The sequence below is a fragment of the Aspergillus caelatus genome, assembly GCF_009193585.1.
Source record: "Aspergillus caelatus strain CBS 763.97 unplaced genomic scaffold BDV27scaffold_247, whole genome shotgun sequence".
Lineage (NCBI taxonomy): Eukaryota > Fungi > Ascomycota > Eurotiomycetes > Eurotiales > Aspergillaceae > Aspergillus > Aspergillus caelatus.
In genome coordinates, this window is record NW_022475510.1 from 14,569 (window position 1) to 41,445 (window position 26,877).

At 48.3% G+C, this 26,877-nt stretch overlaps 11 protein-coding genes across 11 annotated transcripts; 8 read left to right on the top strand and 3 right to left on the bottom strand.

Moving 5' to 3' along the window:
- Positions 1–1,073: 1,073 nt before the first annotated feature.
- BDV27DRAFT_135659 (Leucine Rich Repeat domain protein) lies at positions 1,074–3,434 on the top strand. Its single transcript, XM_032068586.1, has 7 exons — positions 1,074–1,108; positions 1,208–1,302; positions 1,374–1,508; positions 1,567–1,677; positions 1,739–1,863; positions 1,916–2,441; positions 2,499–3,434. Exons 1-7 carry the CDS (start codon positions 1,093–1,095, stop codon positions 3,168–3,170), a joined length of 1,680 nt encoding a protein of 559 aa, XP_031922814.1. The 5' UTR covers positions 1,074–1,092; the 3' UTR covers positions 3,171–3,434.
- On the bottom strand, positions 3,435–5,486 carry BDV27DRAFT_135660 (indoleamine 2,3-dioxygenase family protein). Its single transcript, XM_032068587.1, has 5 exons — positions 4,815–5,486; positions 4,416–4,729; positions 4,190–4,350; positions 3,853–4,155; positions 3,435–3,780 (listed from the first exon to the last, which is right to left on the bottom strand). Exons 1-5 carry the CDS (start codon positions 5,303–5,305, stop codon positions 3,556–3,558), a joined length of 1,494 nt encoding a protein of 497 aa, XP_031922815.1. The 5' UTR covers positions 5,306–5,486; the 3' UTR covers positions 3,435–3,555.
- An 803-nt stretch (positions 5,487–6,289) lies between these two features.
- Positions 6,290–7,072, bottom strand: BDV27DRAFT_135661 (protein PET117). Its single transcript, XM_032068588.1, has 2 exons — positions 6,920–7,072; positions 6,290–6,864 (listed from the first exon to the last, which is right to left on the bottom strand). Exons 1-2 carry the CDS (start codon positions 7,013–7,015, stop codon positions 6,691–6,693), a joined length of 270 nt encoding a protein of 89 aa, XP_031922816.1. The 5' UTR covers positions 7,016–7,072; the 3' UTR covers positions 6,290–6,690.
- Positions 7,073–7,227: 155 nt separating this feature from the next.
- Positions 7,228–8,327, top strand: BDV27DRAFT_135663 (uncharacterized protein). Its single transcript, XM_032068589.1, has 6 exons — positions 7,228–7,314; positions 7,372–7,410; positions 7,468–7,501; positions 7,567–7,575; positions 7,637–7,737; positions 7,816–8,327. Exons 1-6 carry the CDS (start codon positions 7,312–7,314, stop codon positions 7,987–7,989), a joined length of 360 nt encoding a protein of 119 aa, XP_031922817.1. The 5' UTR covers positions 7,228–7,311; the 3' UTR covers positions 7,990–8,327.
- Positions 8,328–8,606: 279 nt separating this feature from the next.
- Positions 8,607–10,506, top strand: BDV27DRAFT_135667 (triglyceride lipase). The gene is made up of 9 exons (XM_032068590.1): positions 8,607–8,825; positions 8,915–9,155; positions 9,234–9,245; positions 9,357–9,445; positions 9,497–9,535; positions 9,597–9,726; positions 9,779–10,015; positions 10,089–10,123; positions 10,193–10,506. The coding sequence occupies exons 1-9, from the start codon at positions 8,612–8,614 to the stop codon at positions 10,216–10,218; spliced, it is 1,023 nt and encodes a 340-aa protein (XP_031922818.1). The 5' UTR covers positions 8,607–8,611; the 3' UTR covers positions 10,219–10,506.
- A 36-nt stretch (positions 10,507–10,542) lies between these two features.
- On the top strand, positions 10,543–13,476 carry BDV27DRAFT_135676 (arrestin (or S-antigen), N-terminal domain protein). Its single transcript, XM_032068591.1, has 5 exons — positions 10,543–11,189; positions 11,255–11,368; positions 11,425–11,637; positions 11,744–12,316; positions 12,366–13,476. Exons 1-5 carry the CDS (start codon positions 10,977–10,979, stop codon positions 13,065–13,067), a joined length of 1,815 nt encoding a protein of 604 aa, XP_031922819.1. The 5' UTR covers positions 10,543–10,976; the 3' UTR covers positions 13,068–13,476.
- A 606-nt stretch (positions 13,477–14,082) lies between these two features.
- On the top strand, positions 14,083–18,130 carry BDV27DRAFT_168331 (uncharacterized protein; the record flags this gene model as incomplete). The annotated part of the gene is made up of 3 exons (XM_032074740.1): positions 14,083–14,435; positions 14,519–16,744; positions 16,808–18,130. The coding sequence occupies 3 exons, from the start codon at positions 14,083–14,085 to the stop codon at positions 17,892–17,894; spliced, it is 3,666 nt and encodes a 1,221-aa protein (XP_031922820.1). The 3' UTR covers positions 17,895–18,130.
- Positions 18,131–18,750: 620 nt separating this feature from the next.
- Positions 18,751–20,547, top strand: nfr1 (putative AIF-like mitochondrial oxidoreductase (Nfrl); the record flags this gene model as incomplete). Its single annotated transcript, XM_032071026.1, has 3 exons — positions 18,751–18,973; positions 19,034–19,223; positions 19,281–20,547. The coding sequence occupies 3 exons, from the start codon at positions 18,751–18,753 to the stop codon at positions 20,545–20,547; spliced, it is 1,680 nt and encodes a 559-aa protein (XP_031922821.1).
- Positions 20,548–20,793: 246 nt separating this feature from the next.
- On the bottom strand, positions 20,794–22,211 carry BDV27DRAFT_135682 (DNA-directed RNA polymerase I subunit RPA43). The gene has a single exon (XM_032068592.1). The coding sequence runs from the start codon at positions 22,164–22,166 to the stop codon at positions 20,916–20,918; it is 1,251 nt and encodes a 416-aa protein (XP_031922822.1). The 5' UTR covers positions 22,167–22,211; the 3' UTR covers positions 20,794–20,915.
- Positions 22,212–22,372: 161 nt separating this feature from the next.
- On the top strand, positions 22,373–23,766 carry BDV27DRAFT_135683 (J domain-containing protein). The gene is made up of 3 exons (XM_032068593.1): positions 22,373–22,501; positions 22,589–23,116; positions 23,166–23,766. The coding sequence occupies exons 1-3, from the start codon at positions 22,457–22,459 to the stop codon at positions 23,673–23,675; spliced, it is 1,083 nt and encodes a 360-aa protein (XP_031922823.1). The 5' UTR covers positions 22,373–22,456; the 3' UTR covers positions 23,676–23,766.
- Positions 23,767–25,473: 1,707 nt separating this feature from the next.
- Positions 25,474–26,595, top strand: BDV27DRAFT_50589 (uncharacterized protein). Its single transcript, XM_032076797.1, has 2 exons — positions 25,474–26,054; positions 26,119–26,595. Exons 1-2 carry the CDS (start codon positions 25,639–25,641, stop codon positions 26,504–26,506), a joined length of 804 nt encoding a protein of 267 aa, XP_031922824.1. The 5' UTR covers positions 25,474–25,638; the 3' UTR covers positions 26,507–26,595.
- Positions 26,596–26,877: the final 282 nt, after the last annotated feature.

The window sequence follows — 26,877 nt, forward strand, 5'->3', positions numbered from 1 at the left end:
CCTCCCTCCCTCTTCCGATCTGTGCACTACCTACTATACTTGCAATTAGTACCAGAATATCCAATCTCGGTTATCTGAGTCGTTGCTTGCTCAAGAATAGCGCGCATTTCTCTGCGCAACTCGGAGTTTGTTCTAAAATGTATGGTGCTGTGGCATTTCTCTGGCCCACTGTCTATTGTTTCATGACTGATAGGGATCTCATGTTTTGACCTAGTAAGGTAACATGATACCGAGAACCTCGTATTAATTTCTTGTTTACCTTTCCTTTGTTTATCTTTTTTTTTTTTTTTTTTCTCCTTTGTTTCCAAGGAAGATTGAGTCGTGAATGCATTAAATATTACCTGTCAGAAAGTTTCGAGGACGGGTTCCAATCCCAGTGATGTCCATTGAATACCGAATACATGAGTCTTCTACTCATACTGCCGATGACACACCATTCTGAGAAGCCATACGTATAATTGGCCGATTGGTTTATCTACTATGACCCTTACGACGGCTCTTTGCTGAGTTGTCTGGGGTTTTCTTATGTCTAGTCAGATACATAGTTTAGGGCCTTTACAGGACACACGGGTACTTTGTGTGTGTCAGCCAGATAGAAATAGGGCTCTTTGCATAAATTAAATTGTAAAAGTTGACAAGTCAAGCATAAATAATGTACTGTGCATATGCAAGGCTGCCCGAGGATACTATCATACTACTACTAGTAGTAGTGAGGAGGCAACTGATTGTGGTGTGTCTCTGTATCGGTTGGATTGATTAAGACGATACACACGGGAACAAACCGGTTTAGCCTGATATATATCCTAGTGACACAGTCCATGAAAAGGTTGTCTGTAAAATAGCAAGAATACATCAGGAAGTCGCAAGGGCACCCATGCGACTGGAAGATCTTATACTAGTACGTAGTAATGATAGATTCGTTGCCTTGAAAGTGGAGTCCCGTGTTTTATGGGGACGCTTTGCCCGATTCAGGCTAGTGGGAGGGACTTTGGCCTTTTTAGCAAATCCTAATTAAAAGACAAGCACGTCCAGTCGCGTGGGTTCATCTCCTCACAGCATGGACCTCTTACTGAGTCTAGTCCAAGCGTTGGTATGATGGGGTCCCAAGGTACGTGTTAAGACTCTCAAAACTCTAAAACACTTCTGATGAAATGCCCGACGCTCCTCTGGTGATGATTATCATTAGCGTAATTCTAACGAACCATAGCTCTAGCGCGTGGCGAAGCAGCTGCTTTGCAGCGGCATGGTCAACAACTATACCAGACGGGCAGCTTTAAGGCTGCCATAGATGCCTTCACAGAGGTACGGCGAGTCAATGCTACATGGATCAGACTTCAACCTGTCAAATCTAACAACTATCTTGGCTGCCTCAGGCATTAAATAGTAAAGATGCTGATTTTCTTGGTATACTTGATAATCGCGCCGCTACTTACACTAAGCTCGGTCAATATGATCGGGCGCTCAAGGACGCGAAGCAGATGATCAAAAAGGACAAGCAAGATGAACGAGTAGGGCTCTTTCGCAAAGTGCTCGGAGGCTTCATACCCCTTTGCTAATTTGAACCAGGGATATCTTCGCTGCGCAAAATGTCTTCTTCTGGAAGGAAAGCTGGAGAAGGCTTTAGAACTCTACGCATATGCGCTAAAGACTTTGCCTAGTAATCATCCTCGCCGTGAGGTCAGTGTTACTGTTCAGTGGAAATTGAACCTCGTCGCTAGGGCTTTGCTGACCTGCGTAGCTCGTAGAACAACTACACAACAAGCTTCGAGATAACTTGACGTCCAAATGCTGTGACCCATTCAGTGTACTGCCTCTTGAAATAGCAGCGATGGTGTTAGGGTATCTTGACTTCAAGCAGATTGTGTACGTGGCTCAAATTATCGTCCCACGCTCCCTTCTAATTGTTATCTCTAAGGGCCATCCTTCGCGTATCAAAACAATGGGACAGCTTTCTGTCCTCAATGCGAGACTTATGGATGCGGATTGATTTGACTGGTGCCCGCAGCAAAATTCATTGGGGTTCCGTCCGGGCTTACATCCGACGATCGAAGTCCATGGTAACCCATGCTATTGTGAAGAATATATCCTCTAGTTCCGCAGAAAAAGTCCTTCAATTTTTCAGCAGGTGTCCAAGATTAGAATACTTGGAAGTCTGGACGCCGTTTAGCTGTCAGAATTTTTATGAGATGTACAAAGGCTCTCGACGTTTGAAAACGCTGATAATATCAAGAGATATGCCGGTACCGCAAGAGTATATTACCAAGTTCCTGGGAAGCTTGCCTCTCCTTGAGAATATCAAAATATACAAAGCCAGAACTTCACCTTCATCAAAGGTGCAATGGCCCTCAGAGCTCCCACACCTACGGAGCATAATCCTCGGCACCACAGAGGGATCGTGGTTAAACGGGCATACGTCTGCCCTGCATATCCCTCGCAAACAAGTACTGCCACCCTGCTCTACACCCCTTCTTGAACGCGCAGCTAACTGACTGTTTCAGCCTTCTCTTCCCTATTCCATTGCCAATCTTGAAGAGCTGTGCCTTAACTCAGATCCAGACGTATTTTTCCCTTACCCTCCTTCTTTCAACCCAATAGACTTTTCGCGACTACGGCGACTGGACCTCAGCGGCATATACATCAGTGACGAATTTACTCTACCGCCTAACCTTGAATACCTACGCATTTGCGGTGGTGCTGCGACTGAGGATTTCCCATTTTCTAACCAGCGTCCTGTTGAGTTTCACAAACTCAAGACCCTCATGTTCAGGGATGTGCCTTGGGTCTCGAACAACACCATGCTTATCTTTCTCGTTGAAGCGAAAGCCCCGCTTGAGGTACTTCATGTAGACAGCTGTTTCCGATTGCGCGGGATAGCATTCTGGCACAGTTTATGCCAACATGCCAATGAGTTAACAGAACTCAACGTCTCCCATGTTATCGGGATCAATGATGACTTCTCGAACCTGATTGCTGAGAGGATGCACAAATTGAAAGTCATTTACATGTCTTATACCGATATCACCGGCATATCCATCAAGACATTCGCTGATGCTCGAGCCTCTGAAGGCGATGTCATGCAAATCGAGCGACTACATGTCAAAGGTTGTGAGCATGTCTCACCAGACGCAATCGCATATGGTCGGGCACACGGCATTGAGATAATCACTTAACTGGATGATACACCAAGACGACTACTTAAGAAGGCATTTCCTGAAGGACAGTGGTATCCTGATGTCAGCTTTGCCTCAATGAGCGGGACAATTGCCATCCTGCTGAGTATATTCGGCGGATCTGACCAAGTGTTCCGAGAAATCAAACGCCACACCTCCTCCTACATGCACATACGATACGATACGACGCGTGTTATTGAAGTGAACTTTAGCGAAATTGGATTTGGATCAATGAATAGAAATGTAGAGTTAGGTATTCTTGCCAGTTAATGTAGGAAATCGATATCGTGTTGTACTTGAATTATTCCAGGCCTCGCTAGTATGTCCAAGAATATACAGAAGCATCAAATTCAAACAGCATTCATTTTCATAACAGTCGCGGTTCTCAGAAACCGTTACCCCTCTCCTGACACCACTTCTCGACTTCCTTGGCCAACTTATCCTTCTGATCACGCACCATCTCCATCATCGGCTCAACCTGTTTCTGGAAAGAAGCATCATACCCAGTCAGGCCATTAGCTGAATACTCTGGCTCCTTCTGTGGAGCAAGATATGTATCGTAGAGCGAGACCATCATATCCATAACAGCCGACAGCTGGTTAGGAAGCCACTATAAAACCACCCATTAGCCACAAATCCATTTCCGACCAATCCTTAAATACAACCCAGAAGGGAAACATACCGTAACAATAGGGCTACCACCGGTAGCAGTAGGATGAGGTGTACGACGAATGATATACTCGCGGGCAAACAGCCAATGACGCCAGCGGAAGCTCCGCACATGGTTCAGGGTCTTCAGGAAGAGGATGACGGTCTCGGTATCCTTGACAACGAAGTCGCGGACGCCGACCTCCGCAGCCTTGGAGTTCATGTAGGCCAGGAACTCGCGGTGAGGGAGGGGACGGTAGGCGCGGAACTCGTGCAGGATCTTGGTGAGTGGGGTGGAGGGCATGGGGATCTGGCAGAGGTGGTCGAGGAGGGGGATCTGAGTGGGTTAGCTTTTTGGGTTGGACGAATACCATGCTGTCGTTGGCGCCACTTTCACCGCGGAAGTTGAGGGGCTTGTTGTCGAGGACGCCGTCGTAGATCACGCCGTTCGGGAACATGGATTGGTTGGTGATTCCGAAGATGAAGACCCGGAAGGAGAGGTACTCGCTGGGCTTAGAGTTGGCCCACATGTCTGGGATGTAGTTAGTTTTTGGGTTGGGTTTTGGGGTTCGGTGGGTAATTAGAAGGGTTGCTTACCTTCCATACAGGCTTCGATCTTCTCCATGGATGATAGGATCTCTCTGAAGCCGTCGTTGACTTCGGTACGGGAGCCGCCTTGTTCAATGGTGTCGACGACCTTCAGGGCTCCGCTGATCAGTCCATTGGACTCCTTGACCATGTCGATATGGGTCAGGATGAACCCAGCCTCGGAGGACTTAGGGTTAAGTCCATGTTCGAATGCCCGGACAAGACGGAGGTTGTCATATACTAGACCCTTCTTTGGATCGGCAAGGGTGTAGTTGAAGAGAGAGTATGCGGCAGCATAGGACATGAAAGGTGGGATGTCCAACCTAGCGATGGTTAGTTAGTATGACCTTGTGCGATACCTTTTTATAGGATGAAGGAAGGCATAATTGCTTAGTTGTTGTAACATACAGTTGAGCACAACGATACATAGGGCAAGCCACAGCCCTAGGAAGCACGTCACGTCCCAGGCCATACCCCTTGTCAGGGTTCTTGCACCAGTTCTCCCAGCATGGCTCAAGCAGGTAAGAAGATGCCAGGAAGGAGTAATCACGGAAAACAGCAGTGACAGCATAGAGGTCCGGGGAGCCGTCAGCAGTGACCAGCTTGTCAACTTCGGCGGTGAGGTCAGGAAGCTCCTGGACGGCAGGACCCAGTTCATAGGTAGCCAGAAGACCAGGGGTACCGTCAAGCTTCTCCACAGGAAGACGGTCAAGCAAGGACGCCAAAGGTTGGAATGCATCAGGCAGCTGAGTGGGAGACATTATGAAGGGCAAGAAGCCGGTAGAGGTGGTGATGGTGAAGGGGTCCAAGGACTTAGGCAAGGTTGCCGGGTCATCATGGATATGAGGGAAACGCTTCACGGTAGTGGAAGAGGTTGGGGGGACCTTGGTCTGTGTCATTTTGAAAAAGACAGAAGTGGGGAAGACAATGTCTATCTAAGAGCAATTGTATGGGAGACAATATAGTATCAAAGAGCAGAATGGAAGACGCTTATGGAGGCAGAGAGCCGACCCAAAAGATGATATGAGAATGATAAAGGAAATGGGAGCGGATTGAAAAGGGATTTGCGGTCTCTTAAAGCTTGAGAATAGCAACGGAGTGAATGGATTTGGGCGGGAAAGGAGGCGATTCTTATAACATCCAGAGGCCGGTATCAATTCCGGCCTCGATGGCACTATTACGAAAAGGATGAGAAAACCCCGTGGAGACTGGATTCTGGCCGGTATCACCGTGATATCATAGCTGATAAGCATCTCTATATGAATTATTGAGGTCTCCTCGCAATAGCTGATGAGGACACCATCCCCTCTATCTCTATCTTCATCCTTGAAGATATATACAAGAGATCTATATAGATTCTTGGCATTGAGGGCAAGCTAGTATCACGGGGACACGCTAAGCCGAATGTAGTAGTGACTTTATTATGTAACAATGATGCTTATTCTTGCACTCGTGATCTGTATACTATTTCGAAGGACTCTATTGGTATATGGCATACCCCACCTCGTCATATAAAGCCTGAAATCCTCCAAATCAAAGCATTTCCATTGTGTACTTGTCATGAACGTACATGTACAGCGACTTGTCCGCTCTATATTTCACCCTCTGCCAAGGCATGCTACCCCACATGGATCTATTTTATTCGTCAGAAAATCCGGATCAAGTGCAAAATAGCCTTTCCTAGTTGCATGAGGCCGGAATTGGGCCGGCCTCCGATAATAGCCGGCCGTCTTTTATGTGCGACACCGTGTATAGTTGCGATGCTCGGTGCTATCTTGATACTTTTTATGTATATTCTGGGCCATTTTCTATAGAAGTTTTTATAGTAACCAGTGAGAATGCTAGGCGATCGGGAGATAGAAATAAAGGATAAAAACAGACTACGGTGAACAAGCTTCAGATAGACAGATTGCCAGATGAGAGGGTCCCATGGCCTTTCATCTAGATTCAGCCACATTCTGATGACAGATAATTGTACTGCAGACACGTGAGCAGGCCATATAATAGTATAGGATTCTTCGTGCGTCTAGGAGGTATCAGAGATCGTCTTTATGACAATGTAAATGGGAGTGCATGCGCGGGAACAGGGATTCTATATCATATACTGTACATTCGGGTATATTATACAAGTGCCACTCGTCTATCACTATCTTCGGTTTAGTTATGTTGGATGGTCACCCTTCAAATAGTTGTTCCCCAAGGGCTTAGGACTCACCAGATGAGAGCCTATAGTGAAGAGCATAACATCCAACTCAATCCAGCACTTTTATAATGCTTTTGGGCTTTATGCCCCTCTCCCCTGTTTCGCTTCGCCTCCACTCTGATCTTCTATGCTTGGGGAGACCGTTTGGAGTTTCCTGTATTCTTCTTCAAGTCTCCGCTGAATCTCGAACTCCGCCTGCCGTTCTTGTCGAATACGCTGCTTTTCCATATCTCGCTCAACCCCCTTATGCATGGACTTCAGAAATTACCAAAAGTTAGCATCGGTCAATTTTTCAGAGCAAGGTACATACAGCTTTTTCTTGTTCTTGTGCCCAGTGAACGAAGTAGATGATTCCCGCCGTACCCAAGCCGGTAGCAGCCAGTGTCAACTTAGATGCTCGAGACATTTTGATGTGTTTCCAATTGTGAGTTTTGAAATTTTGTTTTGAAAAAACCAATTATCAGGCACCACAGATCTAAAGAACTCTGGCGATCCAGAACGTGCACCGGATTATCGGCGATTATCACCATGGCGGTGATAAGTGGCAGAATACAGACCGCCTACAGCTGACCATTCGTGGCGGCCTCGGGGAGATCATCGGCGCATCTCCACGCCTCCGCCTTATCTGTGCTGTGTCCCTATTCCTCCCCTCCATCTTTTTTCTCGTTTTCCATTGTCAGCCGAGAGGATATATCAGTAAAGATGGTGAGCGCATGACTATGGGTGGTCGTGAAAGCTGGCAATGCTAACAATACGTTACAGTCCGCTCAGAACTCCGCAGGCATTCAGACCCTCCTCGATGTAGGTCGTGCTGTCATGGTATATCGCAGGGGTTACATGATTTAACGCAAGTATTAGGCTGAGAGAGAGGCCCAGAAGATTGTTCAACAAGGTCTGTCTGCTTGATACAAGCTTGGGAACATGACATGCATATACTGACGCATCGCGCTTGTTCAGCTAGAGAGTGTATGATTTCCCTCCATCCCTCTCGACATAAGATCTGCAGACCTGATGTGTAAATTCCCAGACCGTACGAAGCGCATAAGGGACGCGAAGTCAGAGGCACAGAAGGAGATCGAAGAATACAGAAATCAGAAGGAACAAGAGTTCAAGAAATTCGAGGCTGAGGTGAGCATGACCCCGCTCAATGAGTGTTGTAAACTCATAGAGCTCTACTGGCTAACCGCACATGTTCCTCAACATTAGCACTCGAGCGGATACAAGAAGGCCGAAGAGGATGCAAACAAGGAGGCAGAAGTGAAGCTGCAGGAAATCAAGGATGCTGGAAACAGCAAGGGCGCTAAGGTTGTCGAAGACCTTATCAGTGCGCTGACCGATGTGAAGCCTGAGGCTTCCGAGAAGATCCTGAGCCAGGCATAGGCTTGCGGCCGTAAGGCTTCTCCGGCAGCATTGAGGGGACATGTTTATTTGGGGCTTACTATTTTAAATGCTGTGAATATAGCGTTTGTTTCGTTACTTTGATTCCAACCACGTCTAATTATATTGAAGCCGACTCCAGCAGATGTTGTCAACGCTGGGCAACGCCTACTTCGGCCTGAGGCAAGATCTAGGTCGTGGCTCTATTTAGATGAGCTATTTCTTCAAATAGCATTGAGCTCGGATGGGTTACGACTTCCTATAATAAAGGTTTGAATGAGGTCTCCGGACGTCTTCCTGGCTCGAAGGCTACGGCAGTCCCATGTTTACATTGTTCTCCGAAGTCCATACACATAGATAGATAGGCTATTTCAATAGTAATTTAGGCCTTTGGCAGCTTTCTGCTCGTCAGTAACCTATTACAAAGCGCATACGCTGGTTGATGCTAAATTTTTATGTTTCATACATTGATCGCTCATGCTACGTTTTAATCGCAACGCCTCATCCATTTCTCAATTTGTTTAGCCTGAGGCAAACATTTTAAGTTCCAGCAGCCATTACATCATCCCGCAATGACCCCCCCAATAAACATCATATTCCAAACAAACAGCTAGAGATATAGAAGATGAGATGCGCCGTTGCTACTCTGCGCGCAAACACTAGGTTTGTCAGTCCGAAGAGCGTCTACCAGTACCCTCAGCTCAATCATCGAATCCCTCGCGGGTTCCATTCCTCAACCTGTAGATATCATCTCCATGAGGACACGGGGTCTGACCCACGGCTGGAAGGGCTGGGGAAAGTTATTCAGGATGAATATGCGGTGATTCGAGAAGATTATGGTCAGTTGTTGCCACTTGTTTCAGGCACTTATAATTATGTCTCTATGCATGCAAAGAAACTGTTCTTAACCACTGATTCACTGGTTTAGATACTCCAAAGCACGTCATTGTCCTAGCCCATGGGCTTCTTGGGTTTGACGAATTGCGCCTTGCTGGCCCTTACTTTCCTGGTGTCCAATATTGGCGCGGTATTAAAGAGGCGCTGTCGGTGAAGGGAATTGAGGTCATCACCGCTACAGTACCTCCTTCAGGATCCATCGAAGCACGTGCTGAGGAACTAGCAAAGGATATTGCTGCTGGTGCTCAAGGAAAGGCTGTTAATATTATTGCGTATGTTATATGGCTCCCTTTTCTTTCTCGACCTCGAGTTTTGGAAATCCTTCGACTTATTGAGCTAATCCAGCGCAGTCATAGCATGGTAAAAACCATCCAACTAATACTTAAAGAGAGCATGCTCATTCACACAGCTTCTTAGGGGTGAGACAATTCATGTCAAACGAATAGTCCTTAGAATATTGATCCATGTTCTAGCGGGCTTGATTCACGATATATGATCAGTCGTCTGCAGCCGAATGATTTTAAAGTTCTGTCTCTGACGACTATTGCAACTCCTCACAGAGGTCAGTCGCAGCATGAGTATGAAACAGCTACGCCTGGCTAATTAAGCGCAGGCTCGGCAGTTGCAGACTACATTCTAAAGCAGATCGGCGGTTAGTTTGTTTGGCGCTCCAATCTTAACATGTCAAGGAAGCTCATGATGTTGATTCATAGATGAGCGTCTTGCTCAGGTATATTACGCTCTCGAACAAATAAAGTTTGAGACGGGTGCTTTCTCTCAGCTGACACGGGATTACATGGAAAAGACGTTCAATCCTACCACTCCTGATGTTGAAGACGTCCGGTATGTGTTCCTCATCACCGTGAGTAGCTAGCGTAAGGCTGAGTCCGTGCAGATACTTTTCTTATGGGGCGTCCATGCAGCCAAGCTTTTGGTCTGTATTCCGCCTATCCCATAGGTACCTTGAGCAGGTCGAAGGCCATAATGACGGACTAGTGAGCGTTGCCAGTAGCAGGTGGGGAGGGGAAGACGGCTATAAGGGAACCCTCATGGGCGTGAACCACTTGGACCTGATTAATTGGACTAACAGATTGAAGTGGCTGGCTGGCGAGATCACGGGAAATAGGCGAAGGTCCGTCTAGTAGTCCTCTGTTCCCAAAATCCGTTTAATCGGCTGGGGTAGCTGACGTTATTGCGCGATTCAGGTTCAATGCTATCGCGTTCTACCTTGCCATTGCAGGTATGTAGCAACCATTCGAGCGTGTTTTGAGTAACTGTGGCTGATGGTCCGTACAATGTGATTGCTCAGACATGCTTGCTAAGGAGGGTCTCTAATGTTCTTGCGCGCTAAGAAGCTACTGAAAAATCTTGGTGCCTAGAGTATATATCCCACGGAGGGCTCGAATCTAGGCTGCTTAGTTCATTCTAGAAACTGTTCATACCCAATCAGAATCATTCAAGGGGAGTCATGACATTTACTACTATCACTGGTCCATGTTTGCTGTTAGAGGTCCACAGTAGGGCGCTTAATATGTCACGGAAGGTGGCGGTGCAACACTTGCATGCACGGTGTGTGGGAGTGGCTTAGCCATCGGCAATGACATGAAATGGACGGGCCAGAACCATTAAATTGTAACCAGACCCTTAGACGATCCTCCCGTTGATGAAAGCATTGAAATGAATCAGACCCTTAAATAAAGGCTGTCGAATTGTACCGTATGATCTAAGACAAGCTATATTAAATAGGACCGGTCTGGTCTACGTCTTTCTGTCTGTTTCTCCTTCTCTTTCTTTTACAATAATTGATACGCGCCGAGACTTTGGTGAACCGCTGCCCCACGCGCGCTGTTCTTGTCCCTGACTTTTAACGTCATTTCCCCCCCCCCATATGTCTGTAGGGCTTGCCGGATTTCCGCCCCAACTCCTTTGGTCATTATCTTTTGCTCCACACAATATTTGATCAGCCTTGATAAGACTCTTCGGCTGCCGACCGAGGTTTCTGAGCTTATATTTATTTCTTCACCTCAATCTAGCAACTACTGAGACGGTCCATTGGAAGAGTGGTGACCTCTTGCAGTCGAGGTGTTTCCGCAATGTCCGCAACTCTCTACATCGACAGTCCGCACACGCACTTTACCAACCTCGATTTCCTCACGGGCAAGGTTGTGGTAAAATTGAATTCGGAGACTCAAATAAGTGGAATCCAAGTTAAATTAGAAGGAGAAAGTCGAACTCGCCTTTCAGGACCGCGACATCCGCACCATGAGCAGTCTGATAAAAAGCGCACCGAGATTGAGGTTCATAAGGTACGGCGCTCCTTTTCTTTCTATTTTCTTTCTCTCATTTCCACCGTTGCTCATGGACGGGATAGATCTTATACAAGGTTCTCAATCTCTTCCCAACACCGGCTGTCTTCAATGAGAACACTCCGAATACCGTTTGGACTTTTGCTGCTGGGACTTACGAGTATCCGTTTCAATTCAAGGTAGGCTAGACATTAGCAACGCCCTATCATGGCGAGATGTGCTGATTTTAGCTTAGTTTCCCTTCAACAATGCATGTAGCTTTCAGAATAGCATGCTCACCAATCTCAACATTAGTGGTCTCAAAGTTGAGGTAGCTCGCGATACACATCGACATGTGAAGAAAACATTGCCTCCATCATTGAGTGGCTTCCCTCAAATGGCAGACATAAAATATTACGTCAAAGCGACAGTAGTTAGGCCACAGTTCTACAAAGAAAACATAAGGACGGTACGTGCGGGGTCATGGAAGGATGCAAACCAAGCTTTCAACTCCAATGAACCCCATTGTGAAATGACCTACGGTACATCCGCTTGGAAGGCTGACTTTTTTATAGCTTACCAACATAAATTTCCTTCCCATTGAACCACCGAGGACAGGCAATCCGGGTGAAGAAACATATGCACGACGTCAACATCAATTTGCGAAAGGCCCTAGTACATCAAAGATGAAGAGTTTGTTTCAAAAAGGCTCCAGTTCGTCTCTCCGAGATTCTTCGAGTGACTCCCCTCGCGTATCTGCAGACATCAGGTTACCAAATCCTTCGATACTCACATGTAACGAACCAATCCCGCTACGTATCCTTGTCAGTAAAACTTCGGAGTCATATGAAACGATATTTTTGCAGACACTGCAAATTGAGTTAATCGGCTATACCAGAATTCTTGCCCATGATCTAAAACGGGATGAAACCAACACTTCAGTCATCTTCAGCCGCAGTAATATGGCCATTCCACTTGGGAGAGGAGGCGATCCAGTCGGCACTGAGTGGACTATCGATGCCAATATGTGGAGTCACATACCTCTCCCGAGCTCGGTGGCACCGACCTTTGAAACCTGCAATATCTCGAGGACATATGAGTTAGAAGTGCGGGTTGGTTTGAGTCATGGCACTGTCGGCAATATGAAAGTACGTCCAGTCCCCTCGCCTCATTATGCGCATCCACTAATTATACAAGTCCCAACTCATTGTACTACCGTTACGAATGCCTGTCAAGGTTTACTCTGGAATCGCCCCGCCTCAGGCGCTTCTGGACGCCATGGCTGAAGGCGGGCACATTCAACCAGCAGTTTCCCCTACCAAGCCAAGCCGACCTTCCCAGGAAACCAGTGCACCGCCTCCGATGCCTCCGAGGCCTACTAGACCTCCCGCGCCTATGAATCCAGAGGATGGTTACGACGACGCGCCCCCGAGTTACGAGGACGCAATGGCTGAAACTCTGAGTCCTGTGGATGGCCCCCGTCGCGAGTATAACCCACCAGCTGCCTCCTCCACCGGTAGACCTATTGAATTTGGAACTGATCCAGGCACGCCAGTTCACTCGGCAAAGGATCCTGAGCCTCAGACGCCCTACAGCAACCGTGAAGCGAACTCCTCGTCTGAGTCTTTCGACATGCTTCCGTCTACTCCTCCTGAACCACAAACCGGGTCTCCCCCTACATCTCCCGTCGCACGGCAACAAAGTGTGCTCAAAATTCACAAACTCGCTGCTCTCCAGGAAGACAGTCCACCCCAATATCAGCCTGTAGCAGACCACCAACTGCAGTCGCCCGGAAGCCAAGCACAGCCAAGTTCACCCAGGCCAGATGTTCGGGCTCTAAAACTAGGTGTTCCCAACAGGAAGCCTGTTCCCCGAAGTCCAAACTCCGGAGGTGCTTGATCTCCTGGGATCACTCATTCAATAGGCTTATTTAATGCCTGAACATGAATTTCTATCAGTCAACTCAACTTTCAACAACCCTAGGGTCCCTTGTTTGGGCTAGGGTAAGTGTTAGGTGAGACAACACCAAAGTAAACTGTTTGAGGAATTTAATACGGGTAGCACTTGCTCCGAACAGCATCAAATGACACACTGGCTCCATTGTTGTCTGTCTTAAGTGATACGCGGCTCAGACATGCATCTACGGGAGTTTCTATGGGCACTTTCCTTTTTCTGTCTTTCCTTGTGAGTCCTCGATGTCATATCTTCTCTATGGATAGAACACTTGTGATTCACCTATCTCTACTCGTACATGTTATACATAGTAATCGTAATGTCATTCTACATACATGTACTTCTCTAGATTATACCCTCAACTCCATCCATATACCAGATAGTATAGGCATCATGAGCGACGCAGCAGCAGTGCACCTGCTCACTAAGCTATAAGGGAGTAGAATACAGTAAGGCTGAAAATCTCATTGTTTGTTTTCCCGTCCATGTTTGCCTGCGCTACTATTAGTAAATCTTAAGTTGCGGTGAGTGATATCGCAACAGTAAATCTTGTGTTGGCCTTAGGCACTAGTGGGACGAATCAGGTCTAGGGCGATATTTCGGAAAAGCGAGCTTTGCTTCTCTTTGTCGAGCTTCTCTTGTATCACTTCACGCGCCCCATGAAATTTCTCTTGCCACGATATGCTCTTCCCGATTGATTCGCTGGCTCCATACTGATTTAATAATCTCTGGCGAATTAAATTATCGGTCCTGCATCTTCTCCCCCTTGCCAGAAGGTCCGAGCTGCTTGTTCCACTACATAAGTGTGAGAGTACCCGACGCGATCAGTCAACGGAGCTTCTATCACACGAGAAGCATTTATTACAATTACATGTTACATTGCCTCACTAGAGCTATATCTCAATGATTTTATTTTAATAATCTCGAAGGAAAAAGAGACATTAATCAAAAAGTCTCCATCATGCGTCTCCACCTCATTATTCAACGCCACGGTCTACCCGTAACGCGCATTCTGTGGACGACGGCATCGCCGTCTCTATACGGTCAGAATACATCGACTGCTCTCCCCGCGTTTGCTTCAGCTATTACCTCTTCACGCGCGCCTAATGCGCTCTATGCGAATGGTGGCTATACTATTGCTCAGCTCCTGGAAGATGTCAATGAGGTTGTTCCTCTGGAGACGGAGCCGGCACTGTTTGACAGTGAGTTCAGTGGGCAATGGGGACTTGAAGACTATGTAGTTGAAGTTGGGGGCTCCGAGTGTCTACATTTCATGGAGGTGGAAGGTCTTTTAAGAGATGGCGACGAAATCTTGTGAGTAATTGGACCCCATCATACTACCAGGCAACGACAAAGCATGCATTACAGTGATGTTTACTTACACCCGACCAATCAAGGATTCGCGCACTACAAATATCCGACTTACGGGCTAGGCGACTGACCGGGCGGCATCAAATCTCGACCGATGGCAAACACCTCATAGACGGTGTCCCCTTTGGAAAACCTTTTCTGAAACGACCGGTCTCTTCAAGACCTGCAATCACGATCCCTCCACGTAAGAGAAGACGTACTACATTTGCGACACAAGACAATGTAGTCGGGTATCACGAGGAGGATACTGAGTGGGCTCTTCCGCGAATTCGCTCTTTCAAAGAACTTTCTACTCTCAGAGGCGTTGATGAGCCTGAAACTGGTATTATGGATGGCAATGTGGAGTATAATGACGATGAGGACGAGGATGAATATGAGGACTATCATGAGAGCCACGAGGATGCTGGCAACGGTACCGTTATTCGCCATCACGTAGATAACACTGAAGATGCCGAAGCATCAGAGAGTGGTGCAGATGCATCTGACATCGATGCTAGAGACTTGGAAGATGAGTTAAAGGATCTAAAGGAGGATTTGGATATCTCAGCCATGCCAGAAACCGAGCCGACGGATGATGAACAACATGAGACTGAACGCAGAGGCTATGCGTTGCGCTCAAGGCTGAGTACCTCGCATGCAGCACCAATTAGGGGTTCAGTGGCACAGGCCATTCAGGCTTCCCCAGATGGAAGGTCCTCCCGAAGGGATTCAAAATCGGTTAGGTTCAGTCAGCAAAAAGAGGAATCGCCGATGCTTCCTTCCCAAGAATCTTTGATAATCAAAGCACCGTCAGTTTCGGAATCAAGCTCCAATTCAAGCGACAGTGCCAGCAGCTCTTCTGTGAGTGACTCTAGTGACACAGATTCGGGTGGGGACTCGAGTTCTTCAGACGATTCCTCCGAATCAAGTGATGATTCTAGCTCCGATTCAAGCATTTCAACTTCAGAGTCGGAGGACGAAGAGATATCAACCGCCCCACTCGTGGCCAACCCTCCTGGCCATGGCTCCGTAAGAACGAAGAAGAGCAATCAACGCAACAAAATGCGACGAAGACTGTCAAAGTTGAAGGAGCTTGGTGCGTTGCCCGCGGAGGCAGATTTTGCTGCTCTGCGAGACTGGGAGGACAAGAATAAAGGTCAGCGTTTTATGCCTGAAAACTCAGGTTCTAATAAAGGCCCTGAGTTGGACGAATTCGAGGAAAGACGGCAAAAGCTGCTTCGTGATATTGACTCAGGGGGCATCGACATCAACGACGGCACATTTTCCCCTCTAAAGCCGGCCGAGGAAAGCAACCAGTCGCAGCCTAAAGAGCTTGCAAAGAAGCACGAAGCTGCTATAGAGGAGGCCGGCGAAGTCGGCCCAGAGCCAAAACGACGAACCCTAGATGTTGCAAGCTCCCGAAGGTTACTCTTCGGCTCCCTTGGTGTTAGAACGCCGCGGACCAAAGAAGACGAGGAAGCTACTCGGAAGAAGCTCGCGGGGAAGGCGAATAATTTCGTCTCTCAGAAGAAATTGTCTGATGAGCCTACTGGTGCTCCTGAAAGTGACTTGGACGAGGACTGGGAAAATAAACTTGTAATTAGAGCTACTGAGTGCGTTTATGATGACATTCAACTGACGGCACCTCCTTTCCCTTTCGAGCAGCGTTGGGATTACGAAGCTGGTGACCTCATAAGACAACGCAAGGGCTTAGGAAAGAAGAGGAAAAGGCGCCAGCAACTCCAAGTCTACGATGGGGAAGAAGATGATTATGGGGGTGGTGAGAACAGTTTTGTCGACGGTGATCTGCAAGCCAACTACGATGACTCGGAACTATACAGCGAGGCAAACAATCATGAAGCTGCGCAGACTGCAGAGGAAAATTCACGTGATCTGCCTTCAGTCCCTAGTGACCCAAGCTCTCTTCGCGACCTTGTTGAAGACGACTTGAAATGTGGATGCGTACTTGCTTTTAAACAATTGGAAGTGTCTAAAGCCACAAACTGGCAACCTACCGTGACCGATTTTCGAGTTGCGGAGATATATGACGTGTATGATGATAAGACCCTCAATCTCCGACTGGCGAAGCGAGACCGCAGACAGGTCAAAGAAATAGAAGTTGAGGAAGATGGACCTCAGTACAGTGGGTTTGAAATGCCGGGCTATGAAGACGAAGGTGAAGATGACGGCTTCAGAGAGATGTCCTTTGCCGATCTTATTGACCCGAAGCTTCTTCGGCCTGCAGAACCTGAGAAGACTAAGCAGACCAGCAAGTCAGTACATTGATCTCCTTTTACTTTCGAGTTGCCTCGCGATCATGCGCTCACCCGACCAAGCTCCCCAGAGTTATTTCTGCGAAACCCCAGTCCGGCTACAAGCCAACCTGGGGCGTCCGGCGGGCTTGCAGGTTATGAACAGACAATCAAGGAATCTGGCAAGCGGCTCAACAAACTGGCTCACGAGGTATCTACAAGCAGTACGACTGATGGCATACATGCCTCTGCGCGAGATGCCAGTCCTGAGATCAGGTCACCGAGGTTTGATGGGTTCCAGTCCTCTAGCCCAACATCAGGGCAACTGCTGAAGGATAGCTTAGTCCATGAGGCGTCATCCGCTACAGATCGGAAAGCGAATGATTCTGACAGCAGTCGCTCCGACCCTCACTCGCTTCCGGGCAAAGATGTTCAGTCTATGTCCCACTCATCTCCGCCTCCCATTTTTCCTGATAATTTCTCGTCGTTACCCCCATCGGACGACGATCTGCAGATGCTTAGCACCCCAGGGAGTGGAGTTTCGTTCAGCCGCCTGATGGACCAGCTGTTCGATGGCGACGAAGAGACAAGTAACTCCCCTCCGGTCAAGAGGGAAGTGAGTCAACTCCCGGAAAGACCGGAGTCTCGGTCATCGACTGATTCCGTCGTTCCCAATCCGTTTTACAAAATCGACAAAGCCCGCGAAACCCGACGTCGACGTAGTTCTCAGAAGCAGATATCTAGCACTAAGGAAGGAGACACAACAATGGATTATGTGTCGGCAGTAGAATTCCCTTCTTCATCTCCACGCCGGTCAGCGAGGGTGAGGAAAAGGAAGTCTTACCCGTCGCAAGATGATTCATTGGTCAGCGCCCCCATGGGCGGTGTTCCACGGGACAAGCAGAAGATCCCAGGCGCTCAGGACTCCCCGGCGTCCCACGAAATAATCGACTTGACTCAATCCAGCCCTGCACGGTCTGCCGGAGGCAATGACCAGGATTTTGCTCGGACCCGTCGGCTTTCTCGAGACCCAGGATGGGTGCACAAGAATATCCCCAGCACCCGCAGACAAACCTGGTTGTCATCAGCGGGGCCAAAAGTAGAGGCCATGAAAGAGGTCAGCATCAGTCCATCGCCCCGGCGGGAGAAAAAGCGCAGGCCAAAATCCTAAGCGAATGACGGCTTGATCTTTCCTTCTTGGTTGGTGCCCTCTTGCGCCATGAGGGGCTAGTGCTAGTGTCCAGCATTGATGGTTCTGGACCCCCAAAGGCTTGTATCAGTATATGTATGTGTGTATGTGTGTGTTTATGGTATGGTACATATGAAGAGATATCCTGTGTATAGCTTACGTTAGTGAAAAGGATGGAAGGGATGACGTTGATGACGTCTGACAAAACCTGGTCGTTGATTGGTTGACCGTTTACGTCATGGCATTGCTATCAATAAATCAACGAAATCAATACTAGTATGAAATAATCATGATCAGAGAGGCAAGAAAACAAATGATCCAGATCAAGGCAATCTCTCCTCTCTCCTCTTCTCTATAAGCTTTAGTACATCCAATTCCCTTAGGGAATTAGTATCAGACATCTAGATAATTCCCACACTACCTTCCCACCTGACCTAGGAAGGTACTCTTTCGAATCAATTGAACTCGCCCAATCCTAATGCACGTACCCCTCTCTCGCGGGGCACGCAACAGCTTCTCATCGCCTGTTTTCTACTCGCTATCCTCTCCTCGTCATATCCTGCTTGCCTCTTCTTATTCTCCCTTCCATCCCCGCTGCCGTTGTGGTTGTCGCAATTCTACCTTCTGTTCTTGCTCGTGCTGCGCCCATCCAACTTCACTCCCCTTAGCCCACTCACGCCGCTTCACGTCCGCTAGGTCATCATCGTCTTCTTCCATTTGCTCTCCATCTACCCCATTCCCGTTTAGACGTCTCATACTACCTACCGAGAAAACTTCCATCCATAGTCGGCCATTCTCTTCAACACGATCTTGTAAACTCTCACACACCACAGCAAAAATGGCACAAGAATACAAACTCAAGGACATCTCATCCCTGGCGGACATCAAGGAAATGGACAAGGTGGAGTCCGAAGTGGAGGGCATAGAGGATGGTAAGGTCCTAGTGGTGAACTATGAAGGTCAATTTCATGCCATGAGTCCTAGATGTACCCACTACGGAGCGCCATTGAAACTTGGTGTTGTTGCTCCGGAGGGACGGATTACCTGCCCCTGGCATGGAGGTAAGTCTGCCACGTTTGGCTTTGGTTGAGAGGACATTGTGGACTGATTATTATCCGTAGCATGCTTTAATATCAGCACCGGTGATGTTGAGGACGCACCCGCTCCCAAGGCTTTGCATAAGTTTGAAGTCTTCGAGAAGAATGGTGCGGTCTATATCAAGGGAGAGGAGTCGACCATTAAGTCCGGTCAAAGGGATCCGGTTGCCCGGTGCAGTGCGTCCGCTCCAGAGAAGTTAGTCATTGTAGGAGGGTAAGATCTCTGAACGTATGCATCATTCCTAGTGGCAGTAGATCTAACACCAAGCAGTGGAAGCGGTACTTTTGGTGTCGTCGAGGCCATTCGCGAGTTGAAATACAAGGGTGACATCACCATCATTTCTCGAGAGCCCAATCTGCCTATTGACAGAACCAAGTTGTCCAAAGCTCTGATCTCAGATCCTTCGAAGATCGAGTGGCGCCCTCGTGAGTGGTACGAGAGCGTCTCCGTCGAAACGGTCACTGATGAAGTGACGTCGGTGGACTTCAACAAGAGGACTGTGGCCACTAAGTCGGGCAAGACATACCCGTACACCAAGCTGGTACTTGCTACTGGTGGTGTGCCACGCACTCTCCCCGTGGAAGGCTTCAATGAATTAGGCAACATCTTCCTCCTGCGCTTTGTCACCGATGTACAGTCCATCCTCAAGGCAGTAGGCGAGAAGAACAAGAAGATAGTCGTCATTGGTAGTTCATTCATTGGTATGGAGGTGGGCAACGCACTCGCCAAAGAGAACGATGTCACCATTGTCGGTCAAGAAAATGCCCCTATGGAACGCGTCCTGGGTGAGGAGGTCGGCCGAATCATTCAAGGTAATCTGGAGAAGGCGGGTGTCAAATTCAAGCTGCAGGCCGGCGTTGCGAAAGCCACACCTTCTAGTTCGGACTCCAGCAAGGTCGGGGCTGTCCATCTCAACGACGGTACCGTCCTCGAAGCCGACTTAGTCATTTTGGGTGTCGGCGTACGTCCAGCAACCGACTTCCTCAAAAACAATCAGGCCATTACTTTAGAGAATGACGGTTCAATCAGAACTGATGAGCATTTCGCTGTCCCTGGTTTAGACAACCATGTCTTTGCCATCGGTGACATTGCCACATACCCTTATCATGGCCCCGGGACGGACCCAAAGGGCACCCACACTCGCATCGAACACTGGAACGTTGCGCAAAATGCTGGCCGCGGCGTCGCCCGCGCTATTGTTCATAGCCTCGCAAACTCAGCCTCATCGTTACAATCCCTGAAACCGAAGGCCTTCATCCCAATTTTCTGGTCTGCCGTGGGCGCTCAGTTGCGGTACTGCGGTAATACCCCCAACGGCTGGGATAGCCTCGTTTTGAAGGGTGAGCCCGAGAACGCCAAGTTCGCCGCGTACTACTGTAAGGGCGATACAGTGGTCGCTGTTGCGACAATGGGCATGGATCCCATTATGGTGAAGTGTGCGGAGTTGATGCGCCGGAAGAATATGCCGTCTAAGTCGCAGATTGAGAATGGTGTTGATGTCTTGAAAGTAGGATTGCCGGAGGGTGTCAAGATTTAAATAATATAGACCGCTCGCAATAGTACAGTTCCTTGGTTGTTTTCAATTCATGAGTGAGCTGGTTAGCTGAATTTGTAAAGGTTTGCATGGTCACCGATTTATATATATTGTCAGCTTGTTGCACCATTTGATCAAAAAGCCAGCGTTGTCGATTGGTCCAGCTTTGTATAAGAAGTTCATCACGCGGATATATATCTTCCGTAAGGGTCGCATATATACTTCCAGAATAAGTTTTGATTTCTCCCTCTAACGCCCAACATGATAATAATAATAATATAGAACATGAAATGCTAACTTCTATACACAAACATAACTTGATTGAATTTAATCGAGACGGAGTAAGCTCAGAGTTAAACTCGATTCATAGATCATTTCTCCTTCTTTTCTTTCTTCTTGGACTTGGATGATTTGGATTTCTTCTCCTTCTCGGCCTTCGGCTCCTTGGTCTTGCTGGGAGTTTCTGGTTCTGGGATAGCAGCTACCGATGGCGCTGCTAGTGCGCCGGACATGGAAACCCGGGGTTCTTGACTAAGTCCCCTCCGTGGGGTGGCAGACGTGGTCAAGATACCGTTACGCTCATCTTCAAGCACTCTGGCTTCCTCCTCCGGGGAGAGCATCGTGCCCTCAATGCTAAGAAAACTGCGATCGCGCTCCGAACCGGGGATGACGTCGACATCGACGACTCGGAAACGGACAGTGCCGCGTACACGGTGACCAGATACAGACTGGAAGTAGCCCTCTGCAGCAGACTCGTCGTCCTCAGCATTGATTTCTTCATTGAGGGTGTCGGAGACGGGGTTTGCCAACGAGACGGGATTGAAGTGCTCTTTTTCTTGATCGAAGGAGGCAGACGGTTCGGATTCATCATCTTCGGATGCGGTGGTTGTTTTTTGCTGGTCTCCGCTAACGCTGCCTTCTTCACCTGGTGGGACCCATTTCCAGTTCGTGGGGAGTCTCTTGCGCTCAATACCGACGGAGAAGAGGTTGAGCACAACGGCGCCCAGGAAGCCTTCGGACTGGACGTTGACCCATCCTTCGAGAATTTGACCTCTCTGTGGCCGGAAAACCAGAAATGTTGCAGTCAGGTAAACGTACAGCACACCGTATTCGCCTGCTGTCTTGGCGAGTGTTAATGGTTTCGGGTTGGGATCTGCGGGATCAGAGGACGTAGATGGGGATGGCGGAGTACTCGATATCGAGGCATCAGAGTAGGCCAGAACGATTCCTTGAAGGGGAGCATAGTAAGTAAGAAGGAGAGGGGAGAGATGTTCCGCCAGAAGGGAGGCTTTAGCATGAGTCGGGGAAATCGAGATGGGCGATAGAGGAAGATAGAGTGTTGCGGTGGTCAGAACAAAAGGCGAGCCTGGAATTGCTGTTTCTTCTGTGCCAGCCTGTTTGATCTTCGCCTTATCCTTAGACTTCTTGCTCTTTTTCTTCTTTTCACTGTCATGAGCGGCAGTTTCGTCGGTGAATTGGCTCGATTCGTGCTTGCGCTTCTTCTTTGACGGGGATGAGGATGATACATCCTTGTTCTTGTGCTTGCGCTTGCGCTCTTTTTCAGGGGAAGGTACGGCAATTGGGACCTGGTCCGAATCGATTTCCATCGCGTCGACGGCCATTGTGTTCGATCGTGGCGCAATGGGTGCGCCTGTGGAGTATCTTCGAGAATTGATATCCGATTATTTTTCAGATGTCGAGAACTTTTTTTTTTTTTTCTCTTTTCCTTCTTTGCTCATGTGGGGAAATAGAAGGCGGTGATTGGGGCGGTAAGTTTCAAGGCAGGCGTCAAGTCACAACTCCATGGAAGAAGACAACATGCGATAGTGCTTCATGGCGCTAACTCTTTTGTATAAAATTAAAAGTGGTTGATTTCCCGTGCTGCCTACAAGCACGGGACTGTAATATCTCCATGGCTTCTCTGTTGTCTCTTGCTGGTTGGGCATTTCTACCAAATGTGAGTGTTATCTTCACCTTTCCTCCCCAGGTTCCCGTTAAGCTCCACGCAGCACGTTATGGCCATTACTGACAACGTGGGATATAGTATGCGACTTCCATAGTTCAGAATATTTACTACGGAATTACCATTCGCGCGGGTGAACCTCGACCCCAACCCCCCTCTCCGCGCTATGCCCGACATCGCCGTCGCATCTTTATGCTGGTTGTGACAAGCTATCTCCTTTACACGCTCTATGAGACATTTCATCGGGTCCAGGCTGCCGGTGATTTTTACAAAGCTCTTGGGGTCTCTCCACTAGCCGATGATAGGACTATTAAATCGCGATTCCGGCGCCTTGCTGCGCAGCATCATCCAGACAAGTTTAACCAAGGGGATGGCACTCCTTCCGACGACTACTTTGTATATTTAAAGTTGGCGCAAGAGACCTTACTGGATCCTGCGAAGCGGTTTGCATATGATAGATTTGGACCCGATATTCTTGGTTGGGGTAATGTCAAGACCGTGCAAGACTTTCTGTTTAGGGGGTTACAGCGGTCGATACCGCAGTATGTGGGAGGATTCGTGACCATTATCATTTTGAACTTCACCTGGTGGTCCAACTGGGGTCGTTATGTGAGTGATCACCTTCTGTTGCTGCTTGTCCCCTCCTAACCGTGCACAGTGGCGCTTCTTTACTTTCGCTGCCTTGATCACTCTTGAACTAGCTTTGATCACGCAGCCAAGAGCGTTATTCTTCCCTGCATCTTATATCCCTGTGGAGCTACAAAAGTTGCTGGGCATTTCCACGAAGACGCCAAGTTTCTATCTCCTACCATTTCAGATCTTGACTCTTGCGCAACGTGCCTCCGTAATGCTACATATCTTTATTTCGCAGGTGACACCGCCAGAGGTCAGCAAAGGGTCGTCTTCCGCAGCGGGTGAGCGTATCCACCCGCAGACCATGCAGCGCCTCGCGCAATTAGCTCAGCTCTCTCGGGCTACAGATGGCGAGTCGACGCGGCTGTTGCAGCTGGGATTTGCGCCGTTTAAAGGCGATCGGGAGAGCGTTGCCATGCTGCGCAAGGGCATGAAGGAGGGGTTAGTCCTGAGCAGTGTACGAGCTAGTCCAGGGGTGCAGCAAGCTGTCGGGGAGGTGATTGAACGGAAAAGGCAAGACAAGAAGGCCGATTAGCGCTGGAGTTGGGGATGGGCGGTTAATTGTACATGAATTCAAGTGACTCGGCAGTATTATATCTGATAAGCTCATTACAGGTCATGTTTTGTTATAGAGATTGATATTCTCGCCGTAGATGGGCACCGATAGTATTTGATATTGTACATTGAAAGATCTGATGTGAGATGGGAGGTGAGGCAATTTCGCCCCAACTTGCAGGTTCCATGGACTCGGATTAATATTGAGCCCTTTAATTCCTATCTCGTTCGATTACTTGAGCGAATAACTCTCGGCGGTTGGGGATTATCAATGGGAACGGATAACCCGGACATTAAGCCCGTTTCCCGGCCATTGCGCGGTTTTCTGATTTAGTAATTCGAGTGCCTTGTGTGATTGTGTTCCGTTTGTGGCGAACCGGTCGGGAGGGATTTCTTGGTTCAAGTCTTACTACCTTTTTACTTAGTACTAGTCACGTAGGTAGTCGTTTTAGTTTCCTGAATAGGCAACATCATATGTGCCCCCAGACATTTTAGGTCTATCATCTGACAACACAAACACAACGGATGTTTCTACTCGGTCCACTTAATAGTGTAGACATATCATCGGTCTCGTATTCTGTAGTCTATGCGTAGATATCAGGTGTTATGTCGAGTACTCTGTATAGAAGGTCTCTATCCTGGTAAAAGGGTACGAATGATCCAGGTTAGGTCATCCCCCGAACGAGTCTCTTTACTGTATAGTCCTTTTCAACTTTTGGATCGGTAATTACTTGTTAGAAATGAATACCCGTACTACATACCTGCGAAATAAACCCGGACGGAAGCGGTGGAAGTTCGTGCCAAAAAGTCTACCTCACTAATAAGCGGGACTGGCGATCCATAACTTGATCGATGGGAAGAGAAAAAAAAAAAAGTTGTAACTTGTAAGGTGGATACGAGTCTGATTATAGATATACGGTTCATTCGTTTTCTTTTCTTTTTTTGTTCCTCGGTAGGATGGATAGGTATGTATTACTTTCAATACTTTCCCACTTCTTTCTCAGATTTTAGGATGAATGGAACGACTTAATTTAACTCGGCTGGGCATGGAGCATGGTGAGGAGTCCACTTCCTCTGTCTAGGGAATGAGACTATTGTTCGTGGATAGTAAAGTGTTTATTGAACCCAGTCAGTTAGCAAAATTAGAAATCAATCAGCAAGGGTAAGATAAAAAAAAAAGAAATATTAATAGATACGTATACTAAAGAATATGTACTGTATAGGCATAGTTAATAGATGACCTAGGTAGTATAGAATGAATTGAATTAAACGTCCCATACAGTCAGGAACCCCCGACCGATGACGTTTCCCTAACCCCGAGCCACGGGAGCCACGCGTATTAAACGGTACGAGACGCGAGGGCGGTAAAATTCCTAGGGTGATTCGGTCCGCAGAAGGTTCAGCTTCTCGTCTCCTGGACAGTCACTGGACTGACCGCACAGAACAGAGAGAGCGTGTGAAAGTCTGGCTGTTCCCTTCTTAGTAGACGAGATGAACACACACCAACAATGAAACCACCACACGGCGCATCCCCATCCCTTTCTTCCATCCCCCGTCCTTTTTCTTTCCCTCCGCCCCTCTCCCTCTCTTCCTCCTCTCCTATCCTCTACCATCCCGCTTCATCATCGTCACTATCCAACCGGACTATGTCACTCGTGCCTCGCTCCTCTTGTCTCCATCAGCCTTGTCAAACTTTTGCCTCACCCTGACCAAGTCGCGCCGCCGCGTTTGACGTCTGGAACCACTTCTCCAACCAACCAACTTGTCCGTCACCCACGTCACAATCGCCATTTAAATAATATCCAACTTTCTACCGTCCACCAACACTGCCACTCCGCGTCTCAACGGCTTTTACTTCCCCTTCACACCCATCGGGGCTAATTGTCATTTCTTCTACCCTAGCCTCTTAAAATCGACATCGGCAGATTATCCATTGAGCTGAAATGCCCGCTGCTACTGCCACCAACGGTCGCTCCAGTCGGTCTGGGCCCTCTTCGAAAGGGGTCGTTGTACTCAAGCTCTCGTCGGACTTGTTAAGTCACTTTGCCAGTCCTCCTCCCCCAGAGGTTAAGGACAGGAAGAAGAGTAGCATCAAGGACGACGAGTCTAGAGCCGTCTCCCCCGTCAAGGAGAAGGAACCCTCCTCCCCGGCGTCATCTTCCGTGGAAGCACCTATCCCTCCGTCCGACAATGCATCGGATGCTGCATCTACACCGGCCGCGGGCACTTCGGCTGCTGACACCCCCCGTCGCAAAGGTGTACCTGGTCCTAAGCCTGGAGTCAAACGAGCTCTGAACCAGATAAGCGAGACAACTCCTAAGCCGAGAGGAAAGCCTGGTCCGAAGAAGAAGCCTAGACTGTAAGTCTTTGTTGTCTCCCTAGCTGACACTACAAACGGCACATGCTAACTTGGGGGTGAATAGTGATGACGGTACCTCCGAACCCATCAAAATTGCAGCATCCCATAGGTTGGGCCCCAAAGCCAACACCGGCGCCATTAATGCCGGCCTTCGCGCCCTTGATCGTTCGGGTGCTCCATGCCGCAAATGGGAACGCAAGTCTTTGCAACTGAAAAGCTTCACTGGAATCCAGTGGCAGTTGCCGACCTGGCGAACTCCTCGACCTCAGAAAACAGACGACAATGGCGAAAGTAAGGAGTCTGTCTTGGAGACCGGTGATAGCGATAGCAAGGCGAATCAAAGCGCCAGCGGAGTTCCTAGCGAGAAGAGCAACTCCGGTGATGGAGACCTAACCCCGGTCCCTCCGAATATCGCAGAGGCATCTTCACCTGCCATTGCTATGGCCGCATAGGCTCAAACCCATAATCTGATTCGGCCATCATCATTCGTGTACATTATTTTCACTCTATCTTTCATTTTCCATGGTTTCTGGAGCGTTGTTTACATGTTCAACCTATTTATGGTTTGGATTGGCGTTTGGGAAATTCTCTATCTTTCGCTCCCATACTGGGCTACCTCTTTGTTCGCTGTCATATAACTAACCACTGACAGAGAAGTATCACCTGCTCCTGGCTTTGTACGCCAGAGTTTGCACGCTCAATCGCCTTTTTATTTGTCTTTGTCCCACTATAGTTCTTTGTTTGTACTATTATGTTTGCTGGATTTGGGATTTTACGCAAGATCCGAGTTACCCCCTCTACCAAGGTCATGTGGGGGATGTTT

Excerpts from the sequence above, each read along its gene's own strand:
- BDV27DRAFT_135682 (XM_032068592.1), bottom strand. The coding sequence starts at position 22,166 with ATGGCCGTCGACGCGATGGAAATCGATTCGGACCAGGTCCCAATTGCC.
- BDV27DRAFT_50589 (XM_032076797.1), top strand. The coding sequence starts at position 25,639 with ATGCCCGCTGCTACTGCCACCAACGGTCGCTCCAGTCGGTCTGGGCCC. Across the intron at positions 26,055-26,118 it reads CCGAAGAAGAAGCCTAGACT|TGATGACGGTACCTCCGAAC; the intron begins GTAAGTCTTTGT and ends GGGGGTGAATAG.
- BDV27DRAFT_135661 (XM_032068588.1), bottom strand. The coding sequence starts at position 7,015 with ATGTCTCGAGCATCTAAGTTGACACTGGCTGCTACCGGCTTGGGTACG. Across the intron at positions 6,865-6,919 it reads CACAAGAACAAGAAAAAGCT|TCCATGCATAAGGGGGTTGA; the intron begins GTATGTACCTTG and ends TAATTTCTGAAG.
- BDV27DRAFT_135660 (XM_032068587.1), bottom strand. The coding sequence starts at position 5,305 with ATGACACAGACCAAGGTCCCCCCAACCTCTTCCACTACCGTGAAGCGT. Across the intron at positions 4,156-4,189 it reads GTGGCGCCAACGACAGCATG|ATCCCCCTCCTCGACCACCT; the intron begins GTATTCGTCCAA and ends TAACCCACTCAG. Across the intron at positions 3,781-3,852 it reads GTGGTAGCCCTATTGTTACG|TGGCTTCCTAACCAGCTGTC; the intron begins GTATGTTTCCCT and ends GTGGTTTTATAG.
- BDV27DRAFT_135676 (XM_032068591.1), top strand. The coding sequence starts at position 10,977 with ATGTCCGCAACTCTCTACATCGACAGTCCGCACACGCACTTTACCAAC. Across the intron at positions 11,190-11,254 it reads CCGAGATTGAGGTTCATAAG|ATCTTATACAAGGTTCTCAA; the intron begins GTACGGCGCTCC and ends TGGACGGGATAG. Across the intron at positions 12,317-12,365 it reads GCACTGTCGGCAATATGAAA|TCCCAACTCATTGTACTACC; the intron begins GTACGTCCAGTC and ends TAATTATACAAG.
- BDV27DRAFT_135683 (XM_032068593.1), top strand. The coding sequence starts at position 22,457 with ATGGCTTCTCTGTTGTCTCTTGCTGGTTGGGCATTTCTACCAAAT. Across the intron at positions 22,502-22,588 it reads GTTGGGCATTTCTACCAAAT|TATGCGACTTCCATAGTTCA; the intron begins GTGAGTGTTATC and ends CGTGGGATATAG. Across the intron at positions 23,117-23,165 it reads GGTCCAACTGGGGTCGTTAT|TGGCGCTTCTTTACTTTCGC; the intron begins GTGAGTGATCAC and ends AACCGTGCACAG.
- BDV27DRAFT_135663 (XM_032068589.1), top strand. Across the intron at positions 7,411-7,467 it reads GCATTCAGACCCTCCTCGAT|GCTGAGAGAGAGGCCCAGAA; the intron begins GTAGGTCGTGCT and ends CGCAAGTATTAG. Across the intron at positions 7,738-7,815 it reads TCAAGAAATTCGAGGCTGAG|CACTCGAGCGGATACAAGAA; the intron begins GTGAGCATGACC and ends CCTCAACATTAG.
- BDV27DRAFT_135667 (XM_032068590.1), top strand. The coding sequence starts at position 8,612 with ATGAGATGCGCCGTTGCTACTCTGCGCGCAAACACTAGGTTTGTCAGT. Across the intron at positions 9,536-9,596 it reads CATTCTAAAGCAGATCGGCG|ATGAGCGTCTTGCTCAGGTA; the intron begins GTTAGTTTGTTT and ends GTTGATTCATAG. Across the intron at positions 10,124-10,192 it reads GTTCTACCTTGCCATTGCAG|ACATGCTTGCTAAGGAGGGT; the intron begins GTATGTAGCAAC and ends GTGATTGCTCAG.
- BDV27DRAFT_135659 (XM_032068586.1), top strand. Across the intron at positions 1,303-1,373 it reads CCATAGATGCCTTCACAGAG|GCATTAAATAGTAAAGATGC; the intron begins GTACGGCGAGTC and ends TGGCTGCCTCAG. Across the intron at positions 1,509-1,566 it reads AGGACAAGCAAGATGAACGA|GGATATCTTCGCTGCGCAAA; the intron begins GTAGGGCTCTTT and ends AATTTGAACCAG.